Genomic DNA, 26790 nt, shown 5'->3' on the forward strand with positions numbered 1-26790 from the left:
TGATGCAATGCAGTGAAGACACCCGGGTAAGTAGACCTAAGCTACGTCGACTTCAGCTACATTATTCACATAGCTGGAGTACCATACCATAGGTCAACTTACCCCCATAGTGAAGACATATAATGTGAGTATAAATAGCAATGTAGCTGTGGTAGCACAGGCAGCAGCAGTGGCAACATAGCTTAATAGTGCCGAGTATGTACCCACCGGCTTCAGGTGGGTTTGTATTTGGCATGGTTAAGCTGTGCCGCCATTGCCCATGTTATCATGGCTACACTACTATTTATACTTTGACTAGCTCAAAGAGAGTTAGTGTGAGTATCTATATGAGAGCTGGGAATCTCAACGTTAGCTCAGAGTGTAGACATAATCTAAAGGCACTCATTCTCTTCTCGGGCCCCACTTCTTTTTTCCCTTTGTAGTTGCAAGTAGAAAAGGGGGCCATGCAAAGAGCTCTGCCTACTGTTTAACACGCCTGGTGCTTATGCCAAGCCTACACTTGTACTAGAAGACAACAACCTTACACACAATGTACTTCACCATGCAAAGACATCCAGGATCAAGGCCATAGAAAGGACAATGATAATCTTCCTAGCACAATATTATGAGCCAGAGCTTCTGAAACAGTCAGTTTTCCATTCTAGCACCTTCTGTCATCCTATTTATTCCCCTGGAGAAGAAGCTGTCTCAACAGAAATGGACTAAAATCAAAGCTACCAGCTGGCTGACCTGATGAGACTGTAGATGTACAAACAGATGTAGGCGTTTCTTGATTTAATCAGGCCTTTAGCAAAAGGACTGCACTGTATAAATCTTGCTCCACACTTCATCTGGCTTCAGTAAGTGGCTTTAATGCTAGTCAGCTTAAGGCCTAAACAAAAACGCTAGCTCTAAGGAGAAATTAAGTCAGTGTCTTTCTACAGCAGGAGTGATGTCCACAAGATACATATGCTTTCTTAAGGACAGAAGAAATATGTTGCATGTACCTTAAATATAGGGGTCCAAATTCTACTTGTATTTACACTGATGCCAGTCAAGAGAAACCTCACTCAGTTTCCTCATAGACCTGATGGACTCAGAGAAGGATTTGACCCTTGGTTTTCTTATGCAAATTACATGATACAAAATACAAGATATGCAGGACACGAGGACAGAATATAGTCCTTAGCTATAATGGAATTTAATATCCATTTCATAGGAACTCAAAATCCACAAGTGAACCTGTAAGTGGATGCTGGCATAATCCACCACTGTTGTAATGAAACCGATGAGTTTTGCCACCTTATCTCCTTTCAAAGGTTTTCCAGATCCTCCTCCTTCCCCAGTGGAGATTCCTTGACTCCCAAAGGGCTACACAGACCATGTGTGTCCCTCTGGGAATCTCTTGATTGTCCTGGAATTAATGACACTACAACTGGGACTTTATTATTTATGGGAAAGCTATTTCATGTCTTTTTTTTTAGAGGTTTCTAAAATGTTATTGGTAATCATTTTAATTTTCCCTTTCAAACATTACACTACGGGAGCCTGGAGTTATAGGTGGTTAGGTATGAAAATTTTTGTGAATAATATTTGTAAAACAATTCTAAGATAGTTGTTTTGAAAAAATATGTGGCATATGCACAATGCATGATGGTGTGGTACATGGGTTTTATTGGCATTCTTTTACAATGACCTTCATAACTCATTTATGGCCTGTCAAGATATGTGTTGTATCTTTTTAAATTCGTAGCAAAAAAAAAAAAAAAAAAGACAGGAAGGGAATGGGATTTAGGATTTAGGCATGAGATTTTTAGTGAAGCTGAGAGTCAAAGAGGGAGAAAGCATCATTAGAGATATTATTGTTTTTCTTGTTCTAATAAAGTTCCTTGTTCAGTGTTGGAAGAAAGTGAATGCTTTTTTACCATTTTCACATGACAATGCCTATGAACACTTTATTCATCAGATCACCATATACTTCATATTATATTTATACTCTATTTATTTTTTTAAAAGAGTTTGCCCTTAAGATTAAATGCTTTGGCTTTAAGACTGGGAATCTCAAGTGTAAAAAATAATATAATCTGGGCAAATATTGCAAAAATATGCTCATGAACACTCATTTCAAAAGGTACTATCAACTCTATTTATTTGTTTTCTGTGAACTTTTATATGAGTTCTTTTTCTGTGCAAGAATTTGCATGTGAATCTGTATGCAGCTTCATGCTAAAGTGTTTGTGTGGCCATATTGGAATCCATTTTTCTTCCATTCATAACTGTTTTGATCAGCCAGCTGGAGCAGAAATGATATCATCTGCTTAAGGTCACCACTCACAGGCCACAATTAACAAATAGAGAATCGCTAAAGACTTAAATAGTGGGAAAGCAATCCATGGCCACCTGTTCATGTAACATGTTTATTATTTACCCAGGTCTTATTTTTATTGAAATTGTTCACACAGAATAAAGAGCTACAGTCATTGATTTATTCTTTATGAACACTTCACCAAGCCCTAGTGGTAAACCCAGAGTCCCAGAGGGCCTCAACTTGGCAGGACACCAATATATGGACCATCTGGTCTGTGATTGGCACAGTTTGGAGCTAGCTTCTATACATAATGAATTATTATATTTAAAGAATTTGAAGAACATGGTTTGTTGATGTAATACATCCTCTAGTCTTTATTCATATATATAGGTACAAACTGACCTATCATTTCTCACTTGAACACTCTATTGGGTGCTGTGCAGGAGAGGGATGGAGGGGAAGATTAAGGAAGTAAAACTTCAGGTGAACTGCCTTTTCTTATGTTGCTGCATACAGCAATCTATGGAGGTTACCATTAAAAAGTTGGCATTTTCCCAGCGCAGTATCTAAAATTCTACATTTGTCCACTATATTGGCTTATAACCGTTAGCCAATGGTAACCACGATATTTGTACTTATTTTTGTATTTAGAAATAATGTACTTGCTACATATATTTTTTAATACGTAGGGATTATTAGTATTTAATTGAAGTCCACTGTGTCTAAAAAGACACAATCTTGCATTTGTTTAATTAATCCATTTGCTTTATTTGATGATTCTCTTTTACACTATAGTGGTGGTGTTCAAAGAAAATGTTTATCAGAATCTATTACATATGCACATATGCAAAACACACTCTGGTAAGTAACCCTATTCACAAAGGCCCTATAATGGGATGATTGGGCCAATCTTCTTATATAGTAACATGTTTAATATACCAGGGTTTGGCCTACAGATTAAATTTATGAGTAAACATCCATCCCATAGCTTATATCAGGAAGGCAAAGCTTCAATAAAAATGGCTATTAATGTACTTTATCATTTTACCAACACACATATTGCCATTTTTAAAATATACACATTTTCCATATTGGAAGCTTGTTAGCGTTAAGCAAGGCAGTTTGACATTTTATTTACTATGTGTTTGTGTCTATAGAATTCTTGGCTAAGCATTAGGAATTGCAGGCAGAGATGCCATAGTGCTATTTTGACCATCAGCAGTAGGAGCCTGAGTTTTGGAGCCCCAAGGGGAATCTTATCTGTCTGGAAAGCATGCTGAGATATTCTGCTTTTCCCTTGGCAGCTGGTGCGTATCTATTATAGAAAGCGCTGAACAAGGATCAGTTTCATTATTGCCATGTGTAATTGTACCCTTACCGTCCCAAGCAAAAACAGATGTTTCCCCATGAAAATACAGCCCTTGTACATGTGTGTTAAGGTGTCCTCACAACAAGTCAATGCCCTGCATTTCTGATCTCTGAAGGGTAGAATAATGAGCAAAATACTCCTCTGCTGGGCCAAAAGAATGATCAACCAGCTCGGAAAGGAGGAGCATGTAACTGACACATGCCAAAATGGGTACTTCACTGATAAAAAAAAAATAAAAATCCTGTTTTAAAAAGTACAGAATGATGGTTTCGTTACATCTTCTGAACTGGCTACACAATAGAGAATTTCTACCAGGGTTAGGGCTGGTGGGAACTCAGTATAATCCAAGGCTCCAGTGGCTTTGGCATTTTTACCACCATGTTCCTGGTTTAAGCTGCTAAAAAAAGATGGTAAACTGGTGACAGAACTGGCGGGAATGTTTTCCTAAAATTCACTTGTGCAGACAACATCTAATACAGGCTTATATCATTTTAAAAGTTATTCCTTGTGAAATAAATCTTTCCAAATGGTAATTAAAACTCTTAGAGCCACTCCACTGAATCACTTTATCCTTCTTCTCGAAGCACTAAGATTACCCTGTATCGCCCTATATATCCCATATTGCCTTTTTAATATCATCTGTTCACATTTCCATGTCAAACTCTGACTCTGAGAACCAACTGCCTCCATCACTGATTGATTTGTGGGGTTTTCTTCTTTTATGCATCTCTTCCAGGTGCTATCCACAACTAAAAATAGAGGACAAGAGAAAGACTACACTGCAGGGATGATACAACAGGCTAACCTTAACATGTGTGGATGAAGACATCACTTAAACCAGATTGTAACTTCCTTTAGTCACAATGATAAAAAGTTACTCTCACCAGTACTCATATTTCAGCCAACAGGACACCTTGAGTGAGTGAATTTACCAATATGAGTAAGAGGCATCCAGTCTGGTCCTTAGGAAACAATTTAAACAGTCATGCAGTGATATTTTTCAGATCCTAAACCCTGAAGGAATACACTGCTTTATCATTCAGCTAAACATAAAAATGTATAATTTAAGATCCAAACAAACAAAACTACCTTTCATAAAACCTATGTCCATTATATATGTCTTTGAATTTCAAAGGAAACAGTCATTAAACAAATAAAAACTCTCCTCTAGGATTTGCCATTGTACATTGAAGCAAAGGGCTATAAAATAAACCTGAAACTGACTTAATTGATTTTCATAATCCAAACCGAGAGAAGTGAAAAATAGTAAACTAACAATAGAAAGAAAATTGGAAGGTAAATTGGATGTTGAAAATTCTGTAGGTTTGGATGGTTTGCGGTGTTATTAGCAGAATTGGTGACAAAATGGAAGAAAACTGTCGTTAAAATTTTATTCAATTTGTTGTAAAAATTTTGTTTCCAGTACGTTTTCTAGCCACCTCTAGTTATTAGTCACATAGGTCAGGGAATCTGTATGCTTAAAATAGATTATTTTAAAGTTGGCACGTTCCCTTAGTCTGTCTCACAGAGAGCAGACACACAAGATTAATATTTTTATAACAACGGGAAAATCACATGGTTAAGGCTTTTTACCTTGTTTTATTTCTGAGGCTTTTACTCTTTCCAGTGCAGCTGATTTCTCCCCAGTAGGATTTTGACCTTTATTACTTGCTGACAACACATCTGACAAATAGCTTTTTGCTGTGGTAGCTGAGGTTGAGCCATCTGGTTTTTCTCCCGAGATCCATGTGTTATTCATAATGACATTTTTCTTTCTCCTTCCCTGGAGAACAGCACCTGCATGCTGATTTCCTGTGTGACTCTGGAATACGTCATCAAATTTAGACAACTGGTACCTCCCATTTATGAGATGGAAAGAGCTCCTGTCTGAAAGTTTCAGTGAATTGTTCATTTTTGACACTACAGGCTGGGAAGTCACATCTTGGGCTGGATGACAGACAGAGGACAAATTGCAATCTGCTTTCAGTTTTGAATTGGAAGAGGCAAATGAAGGTATCTGAGGAGGACAGAGGAGAAGAGAATGTAACTTTTGAATGTTCGCAACCACAAAAAGGCATCTATCAAGATATAGTAAAACAGACCACGTGATTCTGTGCATTACGACTGCTGTCAGCAGTACTTTTCCATTTTATGAGCTGTACAGTAGGTCTGTTATGCTTTCATTGTAATTTAACTCTCAAGCTCCTGCACTAGCAGGGAAATGGACTAAATGATCAAAAAGTTCTTTGCTTTTTGCCATCTCTAAGTTCTATAGTTCTTTGATGATAATGGTAACATCATTGGTCCTTTATATACATGATTTATTGTAGTATAGATTGCCAGGAAGCAGGGACTGAGTGGCACAAATATACAGCCGTCTAAATGGTTCTGTTTGTTAATACATTGTCAGAATAATACGTCTGTTACTGTGTTATTAGTATAAGGAGCAGTTTCTTGCCTTAAAACACATGTCATTTGGAACATGCTTGACTCTTTATGTGGCTACTGTAATAAAACAGAGAATGTGTTTTTGGTGGGTTTATTTCAGTTATTTATTCTCAGGTCATCATGAAAATTCAACAATGTAATGTTGCAAGATCTGGCATGGATGTTTTTTATTCTAGCAGTCTCTCATCTTCCTTGTACAGTTAAAAGGTGGTTGTATTGCCTTGAAGTGGATAAAATCTCCTGCTTGTTTAGTATAGCAGCAGACTGTGACAAATGCAATTGCAATTGATCAGCTCTGTCCTTAACAGAATTCCTGCAGTTAATGGAAATTACTACAAAGAGCTTCAGGGCACAGGAATAATTGGATCATTAAAAAAAAAGGGAAGAAAGAAAAAGGCAGATCAGTAGCTACATATTGGTTATGTTTTGCCGTTGTTTTTTTGTTTGTTTGTTTGTTTGTTTGTTACCATCCTGGAATTTCCAAAGCTAATCTTACTGAGAGCTGCAAGGGTGAAAACAAACCTCGGATTTTTTTTTCACATCCTCTAGGAGCAACTATCAATTCTTAAACAATAGGTAAGAAGATTCATAATGAAATATAATGTGTGTTTATCTTCCTCAGATTGTCCTAACTACCAATAACGAAGGTATTTAAATATTTATGTGATCCATGAACTGACGGCTAAGAATAATTGATCTCATTAAATTAATAACTATGAAAGTGATTTATTGACCTGGTAATTACTGCGATGGTTTTGTCTAAGCTCTCGATGCAAGGCTATGATCCTCTCTGGGCATGTTAATTTTAAAGGAGAAGTAGTGCACTTGTTTTGAGTTGTGTGAGCACAGCAGATGTCATCTGACTTCTGTAGAAAGCTTGCAGGAACTGGCCTCGCCTTCTCATTCACTTCAGCCTGGTAGGTCCCGTGATTATTTGGCTGTCCATTGACCTGTGAAGTGTCTACAACAGGATGCAGTAACTGCAACCAAGAATGCTGTTATCAGGAATTCAGGTTAGAAAATATTTCTGATAGGAATGGTTTGTTTTTCGATCAACAGTAGTCACTATGTTGAACATGTTGCAGGAATATTTATAAAAACAATTTTGCAGAAACCACAGTTACAGAATTCAAGAAGGATAATACATTATTTTTACTTTGAACATTTGTAAGTACCCTGGAAGCATCCTTTTGTCAATCCAAAGTGGAAATGTCTCTTACCATAGTCTATGCTTGACTCTAGATAGCGCCTAGAAATCCCTCTCACTGCCCCACTTTCAATCCCAAAATAAAAAAGCTAAGTGAAAGTATCCAGAGCTCTCCTACCAAACAAACAAAAATCCCCTGACCTATTTTTGTTCAGAGATCTTGGATCATCTGATGCTATTTCTCATTCTAGGGCCTAATTTTGGCCTAACGATTGATGGGAGCCCAATAATTAGGGCCTAATAGTTAATGGGAGTCTTTCTTTTGATTTTCAGTGGGGGTTAGCTCAAACTGTTAATGAGTTAGGGCTTGTCTTCACTACCACGCTACACTGGCGCAGCTGCCTCGATGCTTGTCTTCACCAGATGCGCTATGTCAACGGGAGAGTGCTCTCCTGTCAACGTAATTACTCCACCTCAACAAGAAGCAGAAACTATGTCAGTGGGAGAGTGTCTCCTGATGACATAAAGCAGTGTCTACACCAGGCTAAGTCGATATAATTTACGTCACTCAGGGGGGTGGTTTTTTCACTCCCTGAATGACGTAAGTTACATTGACTTAAGCGGTAGTGTAGACAAGCCCTTAGTTGTTATAATTAAATTTATTAACAAGACTAGTATGAAGACAGTGAGGTAAGCCAGAGAAGGCTTCAGGAAGTCACAGCAGGTCTGCCTAGTACTCACAAACATACATTAGAAGGCTGACAGGCCGTAAGGGATGGGGAGATTACAAAGGACAGTATTCAAACATTTTAGGGCATGAAGAGATTGGTTCTAAAATTAGTGGATCAGAATTTACTCACTACAGGAAGCACAGTTTGAGGTATCTCTGGTGACAGATGAAAGTCAGCAGTAGCGGTGCAGGTTCTGGAATGCAATGACCCACTCAAATGCAAATCACTGTTTTCCCCAGCAGGCATAAGAGTCTGTGACGCTAACAGAAAAACACAGCATCAAATCATCAAAAGTTTTCTAGACGTGATACATTTAGTTTCCTACACTCTACATAAAAATCCACTTGGCATTTGGTTAAAATGACCTGATACATGAAGTGTCCTTTTTACAAGTATCTGTTTCTCAGTACCAGCACTGTTTTGTGTCTCAGGATACCGAGGGCTCCAGGAATCAAAGTAACAAAACTCTGTAGTAAGGTATATAACCATGAGTATTACTGAACAAGAATGCTCTAAATGTTTATTTTTACAATACTGACTAAACTCCCAAAGTATACACTGTGTTACATTTAAAACCTTGGGTGAGTTTCTGGGGTCAGGCTCTACTTTAATTGTTGTGAAGTCCTGGTCAAGAACCTGGGGGGGCTGGGAGGGGATATTCCTAGAGCATTACAGACAGCACTGAGAATTTTGTTCCCAAAATGTGACTCAACCCTACCACAAGTCATTTCCCTATCTTCCTCTCAGGGTACATGTGCTTCCCCCTCAAAGTTACATGTTGAATTTTCAGACTATTTCTTCTATTAGTTAATTTTTGCCCCTTCATTTTTTCAATAATTAATTCCACCTTCCCAAACTCTCTTTAGAATGAGTTTCGTCTTCCTCTATAGTTTCTATAGACTATAGCAAGTGGGAGGGGTGTAGGAGAAGAATCTGCTAGAATAGTTCGAAGAATTTGCTATCCCACCAGTGAGGTCACACACTGATAAGACGTGAAAAGCATCCACATTTTTTTTAAGCCTTTACATGTTTGGAGAAAAAAGAGTTAATGCTTCTGGACAATTTTCACTGCACATTTTGTCTGAAGCTAGGAGGCAACACTTACCAGGAAAATAAAAGACCATAAAGAACTTTAGAAAATACTTTAACAATTGACTATGGATGCTACTTTACTAAGTAGTTTTTTTTTTTTTCCCCGCTCTAGACAACTGTCTTCCTGCCTTATATTGAAGCAAAACCTGTCTCTCGACATCTATAGTGTATTATGTGTGAGGTCAGAAAACAATTTCCAAACTACCTAAGTTACAAGCAGTTTTATTTTAAAATAAAAATGATACTAACCTGGTCTGTGTGCTGTCTTCTCAGGTATTACAAATTGCTGGGATCGTCTCTGTAAGAACAGACATTAAAACAATTATTGATCAGAACTGCTTATCTGAATCAAATGTGACATCTAAAAGGGCATTGGGTCCAGCACTTATATATATATATATGTTATTTTGTATCCTGCTATTTTCAATCATCTTTTTGAAGGTCAAATATAGCATACCTCGCCCAATGGATTTGCCCTCTTGTATTTGAAAAATAAATAAATACAATCTTCTCTATTCCTTCCTCTTCTCCCCCTTTGCCTGCTCCTGTGATGTCATAACTAGAGGCCTGATCCTGTGACGAATCTTGGGCCTTAAAAAGGGAGTCAAAGGCACTCATCCCCTTCCAGGAATGATCAACACCTCATAGGAACAGGCTTTAGAGCTGAACCAGAACTAGACTCCAAGATCCAGAGCAACTCTCCTCCCTAAATGCTGGAGAAGTTCAGATTCTGACCCTTTATGCGGAGATCTTTTTTTATTATGGGGTTTTGGAAAGTCATTTTAAGCCTATTTTCTTCAAATTTGATACATGTGATAGTAGGCAATAAAGCTGTATTTATATAAAAATAGACCGGATTCCATTGTTCCACCCAAGAAGCCTCAGAAAAAGTTGTCCTACCACGGTGGAGGAAGCAGTTCTACTGTTCTGTTCATCATTTAGCCCCTGTCCTAGAAATCAAAGTGCTAACTCAATTGGAGAAGTTCTATACCTGGTACTTCCTTTCTTTAAAGCTTTAGGCAAATGTATAAAAACCAATGTGTCCTAGGAAAGCTGAAAAACTCTGGCCTGCATTGTCTCAGGAGCCGCTCTGGAAAGGAAATGCAATTCAGTCACAATTCCTCCAGAGCTCCAGGTTTGTAGGAGGGAGAGAGGAGAGTATGCGGCATTGGCTCATTGCCTGGTTCAGCACAGAGGTTGGAGAGGTGGAGCCATGGCTATGTCCACTCCTTACCCACTTGAAGTATTGAACCTGCAGCCTCTACTCTCCCCTCTCTGCCTGGACTCAAGACAAGATCTAGACAGATCATGCATAGCTGGGGGGGGGAGGGGGGCGCGGCAGGGACTGATGGAGGCCATGTTAAACTCTCTTAGTCCCCTGCACTGCCATGCAAGCCAGTCATAGTTTAGCAATCTGAAGCACAAGTGAGATATAAACAGCCCCCATTCATGCCAGGTGAAGCTGGTGTTCTTACCATTTAAACTATTACTATTTACCCTGAAGGCTCGCAGGTTGATTTTCACTGAGATCCAGCCCAGATTAGAACATTATCTCCAACTCTGGCCACACTGTCTCCTTGTCGTCCAAATTCTCCCCCAGAACTTGATACATATCTCAGGAAATTTGGAAAATACACAATAGAGGTGGTTCCCCTGACAGCGTTGTTATGGTCCAAAACAGAATGGAACGGAGTAGGGAGGAATGATACGTAATTATCAGGGCACATTGACATAGTCTTTATTGGGAAGGGCTTTTTTATTAATTATCCTTATTATTATTATTATTATTGTGCAAGGCACGTTATAAGCAGGGAGGAAGAAAAGCTATTTGGCAGAAAGAGCCTCCAATCTAACTAAGCAACGCTCAAAGAAAGGACAGACAAATTGGATGCAACAATTGACCACGTTATTCTTAATTATTATTATTATTAATTTGTATTACCATAGAGCCAAGGTAACCCAATCATGGACCAGGATTCCATTGTGCTAGGCGCTGTACAAACACAGAACAAAAAGACAGGCCCTTCTCTAAAGAGCTTATAATCTAAGTAACCGTTGGTTATATACTTTTTTATTTTTAAAACCTCATCATGTTTTGTGTTAATGATTTTCAGTTGTCTAGTTAATTACTGTTATGGATCCACAGGTCCCTAGTGCTCTTTAATTGCTCTGGAACTGTCCCTGGGAGGACCCATTTAGTGTGTCAACCCTCTTATAGTCACACTCTCTCACTGGGGTAAGCCCAGTGCCTCCTGGGTCTGAACTTCGGAGCCTTCAGTACCCCTGCTTCACACCATGAGTACCCTTCAGTGAGTCCACCTGGGTTGGGCACCTGAGGGAGACTTACACACCCAAAGGGAGCAATGCACCCCCAACTTGTTTTAACTGGAGTCAGTGACGCTCAGTCAGTGTTGTAAAAGCAAGAGGGTTTATTAGATGTCTGGAACCCAGCATAGGAAGTCCTTAGTTAACAGAGAAAACAGAAAGTGACAGCAAAGAGCATCTGGGTCAGTCCTGAGCCAAGAATCCTCTCTGACCCCGCTGTAGTCCCAGTCCAGAAGCTTCTCCTCCCCTCCAACTGCCCACACTGAACAACCCTAAGGGACCCTGTCTTAGTCCTTTGTTCTTGTTCCTGGGAAACAGGGTCACCTGGCCATCCTCCTTAGCCCTTTGTTCTCCAACTGGTCACAAGCAGCTGGCTTCCTGCAGAGGGTGGGCCATCCAAGGTCGTTAGTTGCTAGGTTCCAAATGTCTTGGCAATTGGAGAGGCCATTGTCTTTTTCAGGCTCTCCATGGGCATGGGCCTACGCCCAAGCCCCACACAGGCAGGCGTCAATCACACCTGACAGGTTTCAGAGTAGCAGCTGTGTTAGTCTGTATCCGCAAAAAAGAAGAACAGGAGTACTTGTGGCACCTTAGAGACTAACAAATTTATTAGAGCATAAGCTTTTGTGGACTACAGCATCCGAAGAAGTGGGCTGTAGTCCACGAAAGCTTATGCTCTAATAAATGTGTTAGTCTCTAAGGTGCCACAAGTACTCCTGTTCTTCTAATCACACCTGAATCGCTGCAAACAACTTTTCCCCCTCACATAGTTAACCAGGCAGTTCATAGGGGAAACTGAGGCACACACAGTATTCATACAAAATATTATGAAAAACTCCCACTCCATCACAATTACCATTACTATAAGGAGGTCTTCAGGAGTTAGGTCTTTTGGAAGAATTCACAATGAGACCATGTTTAGAAATAAACTACAGTTATTTCTCCACGTGCCCAGCTCTTCCTGTTTATATTAGACACAAATGAACATTAAAAGTGCCCCAAACAACATATGCGCCTCTAGCACAACTTATAGAAGTGATGCAAGATCTCATGTACAGGCCTTTATTTTTGGCCACACTGAAATACATTCTGGGGATGATCAATAGCTGAAATTAATCTTACAGTTTAGTTGTGGCTTCTAAGCAAGTAAATTAATGATAACAAACAATACTGCACATGGTGCATTGTTTAGAAGTGAGGAAAACCTTCCAGCACAATTTAAACTGAAGCTGCCCATCTTATTGGACTTAGATCATGCTCCCAGAGGTGTTGCTTCCCTTAAGCTTATTAGATCAATTTGTATCCTGGCATTAGTGGAAAGCCTGGTATTTAAACAAGGATACTGAAGGTTAACTTAGGAAAACACAACCTCATTAGTCAACTGAATTTGATGTATCACTGAAAACCAGTTTAAATATATAATGTTGGGCTGTAAAACTAACCAATCCAGGAAATTCAGAGTGATGACTGCTACCCTGTGCTTAATTCAAGTTAGATCTTTGGCTGGTGTGAATCAGCATAACACCTTTGAAGTCACTGGAGAATGCTGATTTATACCAGTTGAGGATCTAGCCAGCACTATGAACTCAAAGTTACATCTTCCAGGTTGTTCATTTTATATCATATATATCATATAGCCTTAATATTGTTAACAATTTTTCAAATATAATTTAGTTGAAAGGGTTTTTATTGCAAAGAAAACATTTTTGGTCAAGTAGTCTTAATAAATTCATACTCTATGGAATGCAATGGTCACCAGCCAGCTGGGCCTTGATTCAGCACAACACTTAAGCACATGGTTAACTTTAACCAGGTGAGTAGCCCTAGTGATGTGCATAAGCCTCTTGCTGCATTGGGAACTGTACTAACTCAAATGAAGTGGAGAATCAAAACTAGCACCTTAAAAGGGGATCTAAAATAGCTTTTCTATGAACCACACAGTTATAATTTTAAAGTCTCCTGAACCACAAAGACTAGATACAAATTGTTTGTGGGCCTTAGACTTCAATGGGTTTAGGATCAGCCCTTATATCATTGCAAAACCTTGAATTCCAGCTCCCCAATAGGATAAACTAGGTGTGTTGAGGCCTGATGAGTTTCAAGATATCAGACCTTAAATTTATCTCTGGTCCAGAAATGAGTAAAATCAATTCTCTATCAGGAATCTTAGGAGGGGGAACTCTGTTTATGTGGGGGTTTTCTATAGCACCCTTTGAAATGTTGGGGATGATTTATGGGGAAAGGAGGAAATGTTTGGGTTAGATTCCTTTCTGATTGATTGTTTAGTGGCAGTTTGAAAGCTGGTCGTAGCTTTGGAATGTTAGAAGTAGTTTTTGCTGAGAACAGTAGTGACAAAATGTCAGTGAAATGGTCAAAGATGCAAAATAAATTCAATATACTATAGGACTGCATTATTGATTATGAAAATCAAAAATGTATCACATGGATATGAATGAACGCTCTCTGTCTCTTCAGTCACTGCAATCATTATTTGTTAAATTATAAATTAATTTAGGCTCCAATCTTGCTTTGTAATCTACTAAATTGGACCATCTGCACCTGTACAGAGTTCCATTGCTACAGACTGGAAGCCCTTTGGGGCAGACATCCTGTCTTTTATTTGTCTGTTAAGTGGCATGAACATGTATAGTCTATCACAGGATATATATAATTTATTGAGCCTGATCCTGCTGACAGCAAGGCTAATTACAAAACTCAATCCATTATTTTTATGCTGGTACCTATATTTATTGAACAGGTCTGAACACATAACTGGGTAAACATGAGTTTCAGCACTGTATTTTTTAATATAATTGATTGGCTTTTCCATGGCACTCATCCACAGCAACAGCTGATCACCTCACAAATATTAATTAATTTGTCTCCTCAACAGCTACTGGGAGCAGTGAAATGTTACCTCCTTTTTAGATGAGAAACAGCGGTAGACAGAGAATAAGTGACTTGTCCAAAGTCAGACTCAAAGCATAAGGTAGAACCAGGAACAGAGCCCAGACTAATTCTTCAAGTACAACAGCACTCTTCCATCTCACATTAACTTTGAGAATAAATATTTTCCAGGATAGAATGTAATCACTCCACCTGTCATGTAAATTAGTGATTAATCTCTTTCTAGTTATAAGATTTTTGTGACAATAGATTAAAAGAACAAAGTTTACCAATTATAACTCTGTTCAAGTTTTTGCATACAAATTACAGTACACACACACACACATACACACAGAGAGAGAGAGAGAGAGAAGCTGAACTATAAACCTGATTGGTTTTGGGGAGTAAGGGAAAGTGAAAACTCCAAAAGATTATGGAACCAAATGACAATCTTAAATCACTTTCCTAATTGTAGTAGTTAAACTGAACACAGTTTTGAGTCTTATCAAGACCCCAATGTACAAGTAACATACAATTAACTCACTCTTTTAACAAGATACAGAAGCAAGTATTATTTCTGGCAGCTCTTAAAATGTAATGGATTAGAAGAACAAACAAACCTCTTCAGTGCCATATGAAATACAGTGAAACATGCAGAAAAGAAACATCAACATAACCTTATGGTCATACTTTGCCATAAGTCATTGTGTTGCCTTTCCCTGAATGGTATTACATTCCAAAACCCCAAACATCTTCATGTTGTTTATATATGTCTGAGCACAGCGGGAGCTAAGAAAGTGCTTTAAAAGCATGAAACAAGTTGTTCTTATTGCATACATGTGTCGCTTCTGCTCTTGAGTTTCTTGGTGCAATTTGTCTGCCAAACAAATGAAGTACAGTACTGAGAAAAAACCTTTCCTCGGTCAATCTCTTAATGGACACTCCTAGCAGAAAGGCCATTTAATAATAAATACTTTAAAAATGTAATTAAGTTTTGATTGCAAGCAGGCATATCTGCACTAACCTGGTATATATCCATGCTGAACCATCTCTGTTTCTGCTGGTAAATAAACTAGCAGTTCATAACTGAAAAATGAATGAACTGTTTCTAGGAACCAGTCCTGCAATGCTACCCTCAGTATAATGCTGGGAGGCTTTGGAGAAAAAAAATAGGGCACCATATATCTTTCTTGATTAATTTTTATTAATATTATCCACAGGGTAAGCACCCCAGTTTTACAAAACGCTCTCGAACCCAAATGTCTTTATTCCTCCAGCCATATAGTAGGCTTCTGTATGAGGCTACCTAATGTTATGAACCCTTGCACTTACCAAAAGTATTTGAGAGACAAGGTGGGGGAGGTAATATCTTTTTATTGGACCAACTTCTGTTAGTGAGGGAAACAAGCTATCGAGCCACACAGAGCTCTTTGTCAGACCTGACTCATCTTGTCTCTCTAATATCCTGGGATCAACACAGCTACAACCATTCTGCATAGAACTGCATTACCCAGTTCTGAGGATAAAAGAAATTGAAATCCAAAATTAAAAATTGCGCTGGAAGACAAGCATGCCAGCTCCAAGATGTCTTGTTTGGTCCAGTTCTTCAGGAACAGCTTCTTAGGAACCTTGCACGCAGACCCCAGATAGTTAAGTGCTTCAGTTGCTTACAATGTAGTTGAAATTCAGCTTCACACAGTATTGTCTCCATCATTCTCTTCACCTTCACTCTCTGCTTCTCCTTTGCCAGACAGAATTTGAAGTCATAATCTCTTTGGCAGTCAGTGTATTACTGGCCAGGGCAATCCCCCGGGCATGAAGCCAGAGTTACAGTATCTCCATTTGGAGATTTCTTCCCTATCCCCAGCAGTCCTGGATCAGTTTCTGAGCAAAAGCTGGCTGGATTTGTTAAGAAGTGCCACTGTCATAACAGAGGTAGAATAAACACTGAATGCTGAGCTGTTACTTTTCCATCCCTTTCTCTATTGTGTTGCAGCCAGCATAAAACTGGAGGAACACAATGGTGAATCAGCCTCAAAATGTGTATATTTGACAAGGCGGAAGCACCAGAGCACAGGAGATTTGAGGATGGCCGTAGGGGGACCAGACTTCCTGATATTTAGGTGTTTGTCCTACGTCCCGACTGATCTTTGGTCAGGACACAATTTGTCCTGATATTTCGCTCCGCTGGCAGCACTTGGCTTTTTTTTTTTTGCTCCGCCGGCGCCCCCCCCAATGTCTCCCGATATTTTCTTAGATGGCCGCCAGCCAAGACCCAATAAAGGGTAGGTTGGACACTAGGGTCAATGGAGCATTAAAAGAAATGAGAACAAGAAATCAGAGTGAAATAAATTTACCTTCAGCCCAGCCCTATGTTCCATGCTCTTCAAAGGAAGGATTTCAAGAGGTGTGGAAGGAGGGTGAATCCATTAAAGATTGTGAAGCCCTTTGAGATCTACTGATTAAAAGCACTATGTAAGTGCTAGATTTTATTAATTATTATTATTATTTAACGGAGGACAGCTGCTCCAGTGCTCTGGAACACAGAGTGCTCATTCCACTAGGGCACTCAAAAGCAGGAGTGGTAGCATGTAAACAGTTTGGCAGCCACACTTTCAAACGTGATCTTCAGCACTCATGCGGTCACTGCTTCAGTAAAGGGAGTAACCTACAAATTTGACCTCAGACCCACTGCCACTCACCAAGGATTTGGTGCAATAAATCCAGAGATAAATTGAGGGGAGCTACTGGAGGCATACTACGTTCAGGCTGAGGAGGGCGTGGGAAAAGAAGAGCAAAGGAGGACGAGAAGAATAGAGACAGGCTGGGTAATTCTCCACTCTATTAACAACAGTTTTCAACATCAGCAGTTATGTACTTTTTTGGGGGTAGTCTTCACCTAGCCTAGCACTAGGTGTATCCCATCACAAGTTTACAGTGATGCCTCACTTCTTATCACAAAATAGAAAAGAAATCTCTTTCTCTCTCGATTTCTATATTTGGAGATGGGTGAAGAAGACATTTTAGAGAATTTGGGCATATTATGTCTACTATGTCTTCATCTCACTGTCTTATGGGTGGCAGACGTACCATGTGACCTCCTCCAGAGACGACAGCCCAGTCTACAGCAGGGGTAAATTGGCATAGCTCCACTGATTTACCACAAGTAGGAATCTGGCCCCATTTATTTTCTGATAAATGATACTTTGGGCCCCCCACCATTGGTTTAATAAAAGTCAGTAACATTTAAGAATACACATTTCACCATCTGGCTACATACATTTTATACAGAGTGCAGGTATTGACTGGTATGATTGGAAATTTTATGCATTTACCTCTTGATGGCGTACAGATGTAAAGGAGGTAGTGTACTCTGCAAGCGCCATGTCATTCACCAAATTCTTTGCCTCTTCACTGAAAATGGAATCCATAATTCCATGCCTGTGAAATTCCCTGACCAGCTGGGTAATCAAGCTGTTTCTTTCATGGCATTTCCGGACAAGGCAAGCCAGCTTAGCCTATGTAGCATAACAACAGATAAATAGACTTCAGTTCCCCAGTGTGTTTATATTTTTTGTCTAATCTGACTAAGCAGATTTTGACATCAGGGTTTAAGACATTGCTCATATTCCTATATTTCTGAGCCATCAAGCTCTCCAGCATAACAACCGCAACAAACACATGCAGATAACTAGTAATGGATAGTTCAGTCCTCTACGTACTAGTTCCCTCTGGTGGCAAGGTGAACAGCAATAGTAGCAATGATACCAGCTTCCCCTCCTAACCCCGGGCCTGCAGTCCAATTAAAGTCAAATGGCTAACATTCAGGAGGGTCTTCTGGAAACAGGCATACCACACACTACAGAAAGAGTGTGGCTAAGTATACTGTTACTAAGAATAACCAAATTAAGCTTGCTTCGTAATCAATGAAAAAGATCAGAGATGCTGCAACAGTTTCAGCAAAATACATTACCTTGAGCGGAGCTACTGTCAGGTCAGCTTCAGTCTTTCTTTTCTGAAGTTCCTCAGTCTAAATGAATGAAAAACATTTTGGACTCAGTTATTCAGATTCCCTTTACAATGTTTTGGTAGTTTAAGGAGCTCCTTTATCACTGGCCACCTCAGGTTACTTAATCACAGCAGCACAACATTAAAAGCCTTATTCTGGTATCCATCATTATGCGTGCATCTCCTCATGTACCCTATGAATCTTCTATACCACTTCTCCAGAAAGTAGTTTCCCCTTTTCTCATTTATAATGTGTGGTAACATGCCGGAACTCAGGAGGGATTTTCTCCATGAGCATTTGATGACAGATTTCAAATGTGTATATAGAAAACTCCCCATACTCTGCACTCACTGGAGCTGGTGAAGGTACAACTTTCAAAGATATATGTACAAGATTGCATACTTTATAGTGTAGGATAACAAGGTTTATTGCTTATAGGAAATCTGCTTTCAGATCTCTAGGACAAAAACACCCACCATTTTCAACATATAAAATCAGTTTCATATTAATAACTTAGAATTACACAATAAAATATGGATTTCTTTATGTTCATGTGTACACATTTTATTTGACTGATAATGGTGATTTGTATTTATATAGTGAAATTATGACATACATTGTGTGCGCACACACACACATAAAATAATTATTGCATGAGAACAAACATGGCTCATGATGCCATTTTACATTATTATTTGTGGGTTTGGGAAGGAATATAGTATATAGCAGAAAAGAAAGAATTTTTAAAATTGTATTATGATTGGGGGAGCAAAGAAGGGGGGCTGGGAGAGATCATTTCACTGGACACACTTCATTTATGTTGAAGCAAGAAGTGAAATGCCAAGATGGTGAGGTGGAGCAATTAACTTTGGTACAAAGACCTTTATTTCATCCTGTATTCTGTTGCTCAACTTTGACATGTTGCACTGATAGTGAGGTTGATAAACCCTGCAGGCATGAGTCAGAGAGGGGCGTAGACAAGTAGTAAAGAATAATAAGTAGGCCACAATTTCAGCAGCAGCAAGGTGGGCCACTGGTGCATCTTCTGCAGGGCCGGCTCCAGGCACCAGCGGAGGAAGCACATGCCTGGGGTGGCACATGCTAAGGGGCGGCATTGGTGGCACAGTCCAAGCATTTTTTTATATTTTTTTATTTTTTTATTTTTGCTTCGGCAGGTTTTTTTTTTGCTTGAGGCAGCAAAAATGGTAGAGCCGGACCTGATCTTCTGCAAGGTGTTGAAGGGGTCATTGCCATTGCTGTGAGATACAACTCTAAACGCTGCCCTAAATGGATAGTTGGGAGGATGACCTGGGAGCTGTCTGCTCCTCCTGCTGTTAAGCAGGATTCTTTTGCCACTCTGTCTACTCCTGCTGTTGAACAGGATCATCTATTGACAAAGCCTGTTATCTTGGAGTGAACCAGGCAACCCACCTAGAACCCAGCGTGACCTCCCAACGATGGCCACTCCCATCTTTATTTGTGTTTATTTGCTTATATTGGTTATTTAATGTTGGGGGGGGGGGTTAAGTGTAAAAGTGTTTTTTTTTTTTTTAAATAAAGTAAAATAAAAATAAATTAAACTAACATAACTAAAACCCAAATAAATCAACTAAAACTCTAGCAAAGCATCAGGAGATTTCATTCTAAAGGACATTCCATTCTAAAGGACATATCCACAGGCTTTATCAGAAGTATAGTATGGCTCCCTTTAGTTGTTCAGTCATCAGTTCTGTTTTTAGAATAGTGAACAACAAAACCACCTTTCATTTAAGCTGTTGGCTTTTGGCTTATTATATTTTTAGTTAAAGTTTTTATATGGTGAATATTATTCAAAAGGCAATGAGTTACCACACAGTGGTTTCTGATTTGAACATATTCTCCTGCACTTATGAACAAGAAATAACTGTGGCATCTCAGATGGCACTGTGTGGTAACTGTGGGCAGACGTATACTTTCTAATGTGACCACTGTGTTGTTAATTCACACTTCCTTGATGCAGTTGTTGTCCAAGCTGGGTTTTCCAAGAAGTAGGGTGATCAGACAGCAAGTGTGAAGAATCAGGACAGGGAGTGGGGGGATAATAGGTGCCTACATAAGACAAAGCCCCAAATATCGGAACTGTCCCTATAAAATCAGGACATATGGACACCCTACCAAGAAGGAACTATATTGTCTGCAGCACTCTGCCTGCCCTCAGCAGAAAGACAGCAGAAGCTGAACTTGTCTATGCACTTAACAGTGAGGTAGCTGCAGACTATACTGGTGATAAGGAACTAAAAGTTATGATAATTAATAACTTGTCTCTGAGCCTCCAGTCATCAAACATAGAAGATTTTCAAAAGATGAGCTATGGAACTGTGGAACTCCTTGCCTGAGGAGGTTGTGAAGGCTAGGACTATAACAGGGTTTAAAAGAGAACTAGATAAATTCATGGAGGTTAAGTCCATTAATGGCTATTAGCCAGGATGGGTAAGGAATGATGTCCCTAGCCTCTGTTAGTCAGACGGTGGAGATGGATGGCAGGAGAGAGATCACTTGATCATTACCTGTTAGGTTCACTGCCTCTGGGACACCTGGCATTGGCCACTGCTGGTAGACAGGATACTGGGCTGGATGGGCCTTTGGTATGACCCAGTATGGCCGTTCTTATGTTCTTATGTGCAGTGCCATTATAATCATATGCATCAGAAATGAGCACACCTAATTAGAAGATAACTTTTATACTGCGTAACTTTTGCAGTTGGATTGGCTTTGAGAGTATGATCCACTGGGTTTGACACAATATTTTATGTTTCATGTTCTTTCCCTCACCAGAACAGAAAGCAGAGGCTACAGCTTTTCATCACAGCTGCAGCTGTGAGGAATAGCTCCTAGGTGGTTCCACACTGAGGCTGCCTCCCTTCCACGAGGGACAGGGAGGGAGGGGGGGGAGGAAGATGAGGGAAAGAGATTTTCCACAGTGAATGCCACATGATTTGCTGTTAACATTTTGGCAACACATCACTGATCATGCCCCATTTAGGGCAAACTGTTAACACTAATCAACTTGCCACAGGAATTTCTCAGATATGTGGGACTGAACAAAAATGTGAACAAAAACAATTAAGGCGTGTCTACACTTAAAAGTGTTGCTGCTTTTACTATGCTTTATGTGTCTGCACTGCACACACCATTTTATTGCCCTTATAACCATTCCTTAGAAAGAAGAATATTTTGGTCCTTTCATGTCAGAAGAATAAAGTGGAATCAGCAAGCTAAGCCCATGTTAGTCCACTCAGTTAAGCACGTAAAAGCCAGCTTTATTATACCTTTTCACGCAGCTGAGCCTGAAGGCATTCCACTTGGTTTTGCAAGTCTTGAAACTGACTTTGTAATACAGTCTGGTCCCTTAGTTGGGATTTCAGGGTCAGCACTTGCTGTTCTAATCTCTTATTGGCTATCCTATCCTCTTTTAGTTCTTCGGCTTCCTTCTGTGCGTATTCAAGAAAACAAATATACATATATTTTTAAGCTAGATCTATAAACTCATAAAACTATTCTTAGTACAGAATACTAAAAGAATACCCCAAATCTGTCAATCAAAATGTGCACTTACCTCATATGTCAAAATTATTTTTTTACCTTTAAAGCCAGTGTAGGTGTATAACTTAAAATATCATAAATATATTAGTGCCTGTCAAACAAGAATGTTAAAGCACCTTTGGAACAATGAGTTCACAACACCCTTGTGAAACGGCTATAATAAAAATACCTATTTCACATATGGGAAAACTGAGGCACAGACAGGTTAAATGACTTACCCAAGGTCACAGACAAGAACAGAGCCCAGGAGTGCCCCACCCCCTGCTACTACCTCTATATAACACATCCCTTCTTTCCCCCACACATTCATTTCAAATAGCAAACAGCAGTATTCTCTCTCACACATCTATTTTATTCTCTGAAAACCATTAAAATTAACTGAGCATCTAACATGTTATTTAATTTAAAAAAGGAAATATAAGAGGTGATGGAATTTGAGGGAAGACAAACTTTTGAATGTAACTCCTGTTCTTTTGATTTGTTCTGTTTCATACATTTAAACTAAAAGGATTTGTGAGGACTTTAAATTCACAGTCTGAACCAGTATATCAACTCCAAGAAGATCTACCACCAAGAAACTATGTAGAAAATACTGACTAAGAATGGTGCATACGAAAAATATATATGGTCTTATGACCTTATATACACAAAAGCCTGGAATTATTAATTAGATACATGTAGTACTGTTCAATTTTCCTGCACTGTGTTGTAAAGTATAAGTTTAAATTGATTAAACTTTAAAACCTTAATTTAAAAACTTGAGTTAAATCCACCAAACAGCATTTTAAAATTACAGTATTTTTGTGACTACACATGCAGGATTGTAGTTTAATTTCAGCAGCTATTTATAACTATACAATTGGTAGAAGAGCTATTATTCATCTATGGTCTATAGCAAATATATATATATATATATATATATATGGTGTTTTTCTTAATTCTGTGACCAACATCCTGGATTTTACATCACTGGGCACTTTACCATATCAAACCACAGTACACAGAAGGCTCTGTTTCATGGGAAACAATAGTAAACTGGAGTGATAGTCATGCCACCTTCAAAAAACACCTCCAATATAGATAAAAATTGAGGTTTGTCATGAAACTCACCCCTTCTATGCTGGAATTTTAGTGAGTGAACATGTGTTGTGTCTCTAATTTTTGGCTCCCTCTTGTGTTTCAAAAACAGAACACAAGTGTCTATGCAGCCAGGCTGATTAGGATCGAGACATCAGGAACTGATGGTATCTACGGGTAACAACCAGCCAAAGGTACAGAGATTAGATGCGGTTCTTCTATGTTACCAAAATCCTCCACCTTTTTATTCCTTAAGTAAATGCCTGCTGGTGATTGTGGAGGACGCAATTGCTGATTGAACTGAGGAGGTTTAATTCCATGACAAGAGGAAAATAAAATATGATTCTCTTTACATTACGTTTAGTTTAAAGACACAGATTCTTTCTGTGCATTTGCTGACCAACTCTGAAACCAGAAGAACTTCCAGAGCAAATATAGTACTGTTCATAGATTTTTAAGGCCAGAAAGGCCAACTTATGATCATCTAAATCAGGGCCGGCTCCAGGCACGAGCCTGGCAAGCAGGTGCTTGGGGCGGCCGCTCTGGAGAGGGGCGGCACGTCCAAGTATTCGGTGGCAATTCGGCAGACAGTTCCTCACTTCCGCTGGGAGCAAAGGACCTCCAGCCAAATTGCCGCCGGAGATCGCGATCGCTGCTTTTTTTTTTTTTTTTTGGCTGCTTGGGGTGGCCAAAACCCCGGAGCCGGCCCTGATCTAAATAACCTCCTGAATAACAAAAGCCATTGAAATCACCTGTTTTGGGGTCAGATTTTCATAACTGCTCAGCTCCCATTTAAACCCCCAGATTTTCAAAAGGGCTCAGCGTCCAGCAGCTCCCACTGTGAAACCTATGGCCAGATTTTCAAAATATCACACCACTCAACATGCTGAAGTTAAAAAAAAAAATACTGGGCACATAATTAGTTCTTTAAATGAGAGCTAAGCTCTTCTGAAATATCTGGCCCTGATTATGCATGCTGAGCAGTTCTGAAAAACTGTCCCAAGCTTGGAGAGGGAGCATGTCTAGTGGTTAGAGCACAGAACTTGGAGTCAGAAGTTTTATGTGGGCTCTGCCACTGATGTGCTATAGAACCTTGAGCTTTCCTCTCCTATAAAATGTTTACCTCCCGTATGGCAGCTCAGTGCCCCATATCACCTACTGCATGGTGGTGCAGAAAGTCTTGCATGAATATCATGAAGTGTGCAGACTCTGAGGTAAGTGATAAACTTCAACCAGTGCTTTCCATAAGCAACAAACACTCATTTAAGAGCAAGCTGACAAGCAATCCTAGCTATATGCCTGAGATATCTTATCTCTCTCATCTAGACCATTAAACGCCATTGCATCCTGCATCTGCGATAAAGGCTGTGAGATAGGGTAGTTTAGCACTGAAATTAAGCTATAGTGATTTATTACAAATGGATTATGTTAGTATCTTCCTGGGGTGAAGTCAGATCTTTTGTCTATGGTGGCAACCCGACATGCCAAACCCACGAAAAAAACACAGAAATTGGGCTTGTTTTTGGCTTAATTGGCTTGTGAGTTGCTTGTTGGCTAGTTTTTGGCTTGTAGCTTGTTGCTTCTTTTTTTTTTATCAGCTCCCAGCAAGCAAGGGCAAGGGGGGGAGAGAGTCAGGGGTGCACAGAGGGCCCACCACAGTCCCAGACCCTACACCGGGGGGGGGGGGGGGAGGAGTCTAGTCACATAGAGTGTTGGGGTTCTTAGGGATTAGCTTGTTTTGGCCTTGTTTTTAAATGGGATTAGCTTGATTTTTGGCTTATTGTGAAAGTTGGGGTGCTTATTTACTGCGTGAAAATTGGCAACTGTGGTGGCAATTTACTGTAAATACAGCTGCAATCCTCAGCCCAACCAGTTACAATCAGAAGGGGAGATATGCCCAGAAAAGCAGCTCATGTTAGTCACCACGCCAAAACTCTTACATTTGTTTGTTTTAATTAAGAGAATGACTTTCTACCAAGCAAAATTCAGATCACTTTCTTCACATTGCACAAAAAGCCATTATTATTTAGAGCTTCATGGCTATAAAAAGGTTTCTTGTAAAACGGAAAATTCAAACGGAAGCAAATTGAGAATAGAACATTTACTAAAATAAACGCACTCCGTATCTCAGCAATAGAGCCTTGGCTATTGTTAAGATAGTTTGTGTCTAATAAGAGCTTTTCTCCCTTTCAGTTCAGCTTCCCCTTTTGTTTAATCCTGACAGTGAAGTCAATATCCTGTGTTTAAGGCATCACAGCCTCTTGCCATGGAAATAATTGCGGTGTCACATACTCATCATAAGGGGGGCAAACTCTGCCTTCAGATGTATGTTTGTAGCCCCTTTGATCTCAGTGGGAGCCGGGTGTGTACATCCAAGAACAGAATTTGATCCCACTACTTGTTTGATTTGGACAAAGAGAGGGACTCTGAAAGGGGAACGGGAAGCTATTGCATAAATGATCAGTAATTAGCAAACACTACAAAAATTATGAAAGCAGGACAAGATCAGCAATGAAGATATTTATGATTTGATTTCAGCAACTTCTCAGGCATTAACATATTATTAGGAGAGAAGAACAACAAATTACAAAGTGTGTTTGCTCAGGAATGCTGCTACATGGCTGGCGATTACATGGTCACCAAAAGTGTCAGTGGCAAGATAATATTGCCAATGACAGACAAAGACTAGACATCCAGATAGACTGTCTTAAGGACCTAGCTAGAGAAGGATCTGGGTAGCACTCAATCTGCAAGGAGGTTATGTCTCTTTGGGATTTGCCTTGATGGTGATATTTATTTGAAGGAGTTCTTCAATACAACTATTTATTTAAAATTTTGTCCATAGCTCTTATTGCAATGCTGTCTGTGCACCTCATGAACATCAATTAACTTACCTTCATGACACTCCTGTGAAGTATGGAAATATTACTTGAAGGGCTGGTTTAAAATTTTCCATCCAAACTGGTTTTTGATGGAAAATTGGATTTTCAACTAAATGAAAGGTTTCAAGAAACAACTTTGCTTTCTTCAAAGTTTTTGATCTTTCATCAAAAAACCAACCCCCTGAAAACCAAATAGGTTTTGGTTTAAGGACAAAAACCAAATTATTTAGATTCAGATATGCCACATGCCTCATGGGAGATGAATTTCAGTTACTTCGTGTCCCTATTCTCCTCTATGGGCTGGGCTCCCCTAGACTACATCTCCCACGAGTCCCATGACACAAAGAGGGGAGACTGTGGTGTATCCTGGGAGATGTAGACCTACCAGGGAGCTGGCTCATAGAGGAAAGTGGGAGCATGATCAGATCTAATTACGACCACATCTCACCATTGAGGAACTGAGGCACAGAGGAATTAGTGACTTGCTCAAGGTAAACAGGAAACCTATGGCAGAGCCAAGAAATAGAACCCACATGTTCTGAGTTCCAGTTTAGTTCCCCAACCTCTTATCAAGTCCCTGTATAAATCTGTTTTTATATTTATTTTGCTTGAATTTTCATTTACTTTTATTATATAATTTCTGCTATTTACTTTTTTAAACTATATTATTAAACATACTGGTCAATGGAATTACTCAGGATTTATGCTGGTTGAACTGAAAGCAGAATTTGGTTCAGCTGTTCCTATCATTCCTTTTAAGATTGTTTCTCAACTCCCCTGAACTGGTATTTATTCATTCCAAAGTTCAATATATAGATGTAAAGGATTCCATAAAGCCTAGCTGGCATCATGGCAAAACTCCCATTGACTTCAGTGGGGCCAGGATTTCACCTAATGTGTCCAAATAATGGAACGGATCTTGAGAGATGCAGAGCATCCATATCTCAGTGGGATT

General features: G+C 39.4%; 1 protein-coding gene across 10 annotated transcripts in view; it reads right to left on the bottom strand.

The window, feature by feature from the left end:
* C5H4orf50 (chromosome 5 C4orf50 homolog) overlaps positions 1–26790 on the bottom strand; it is a 125890-nt gene that overhangs the window by 69383 nt on the left and 29717 nt on the right. For 7 of the 10 annotated variants that reach the window (XR_010601917.1, XM_065598194.1, XM_008170181.4 and 4 more), the window contains 7 exons: positions 21603–21764; positions 18259–18315; positions 17621–17803; positions 9324–9372; positions 8112–8242; positions 6839–7084; positions 5250–5673 (listed from right to left, as the gene is read on the bottom strand). Coding sequence is in view for 8 of the 10 variants with exons in the window: in XM_065598194.1 (XP_065454266.1) it covers positions 5250–5673; positions 6839–7084; positions 8112–8242; positions 9324–9372; positions 17621–17803; positions 18259–18315; positions 21603–21764 (1252 nt within the window). In the remaining 2 variants the exon portion in view is untranslated. Of the gene's footprint in view, positions 1–5249; positions 5674–6838; positions 7085–8111; positions 8243–9323; positions 9373–17620; positions 17804–18258; positions 18316–21602; positions 21765–26790 lie in introns of those variants that run through there. The other 3 variants (XM_065598198.1, XM_065598196.1, XR_010601919.1) reach the window with 2 other exon arrangements.

This window comes from Chrysemys picta, chromosome 5 (genome assembly GCF_011386835.1).
Source record: "Chrysemys picta bellii isolate R12L10 chromosome 5, ASM1138683v2, whole genome shotgun sequence".
NCBI lineage: Eukaryota > Metazoa > Chordata > Testudines > Emydidae > Chrysemys > Chrysemys picta.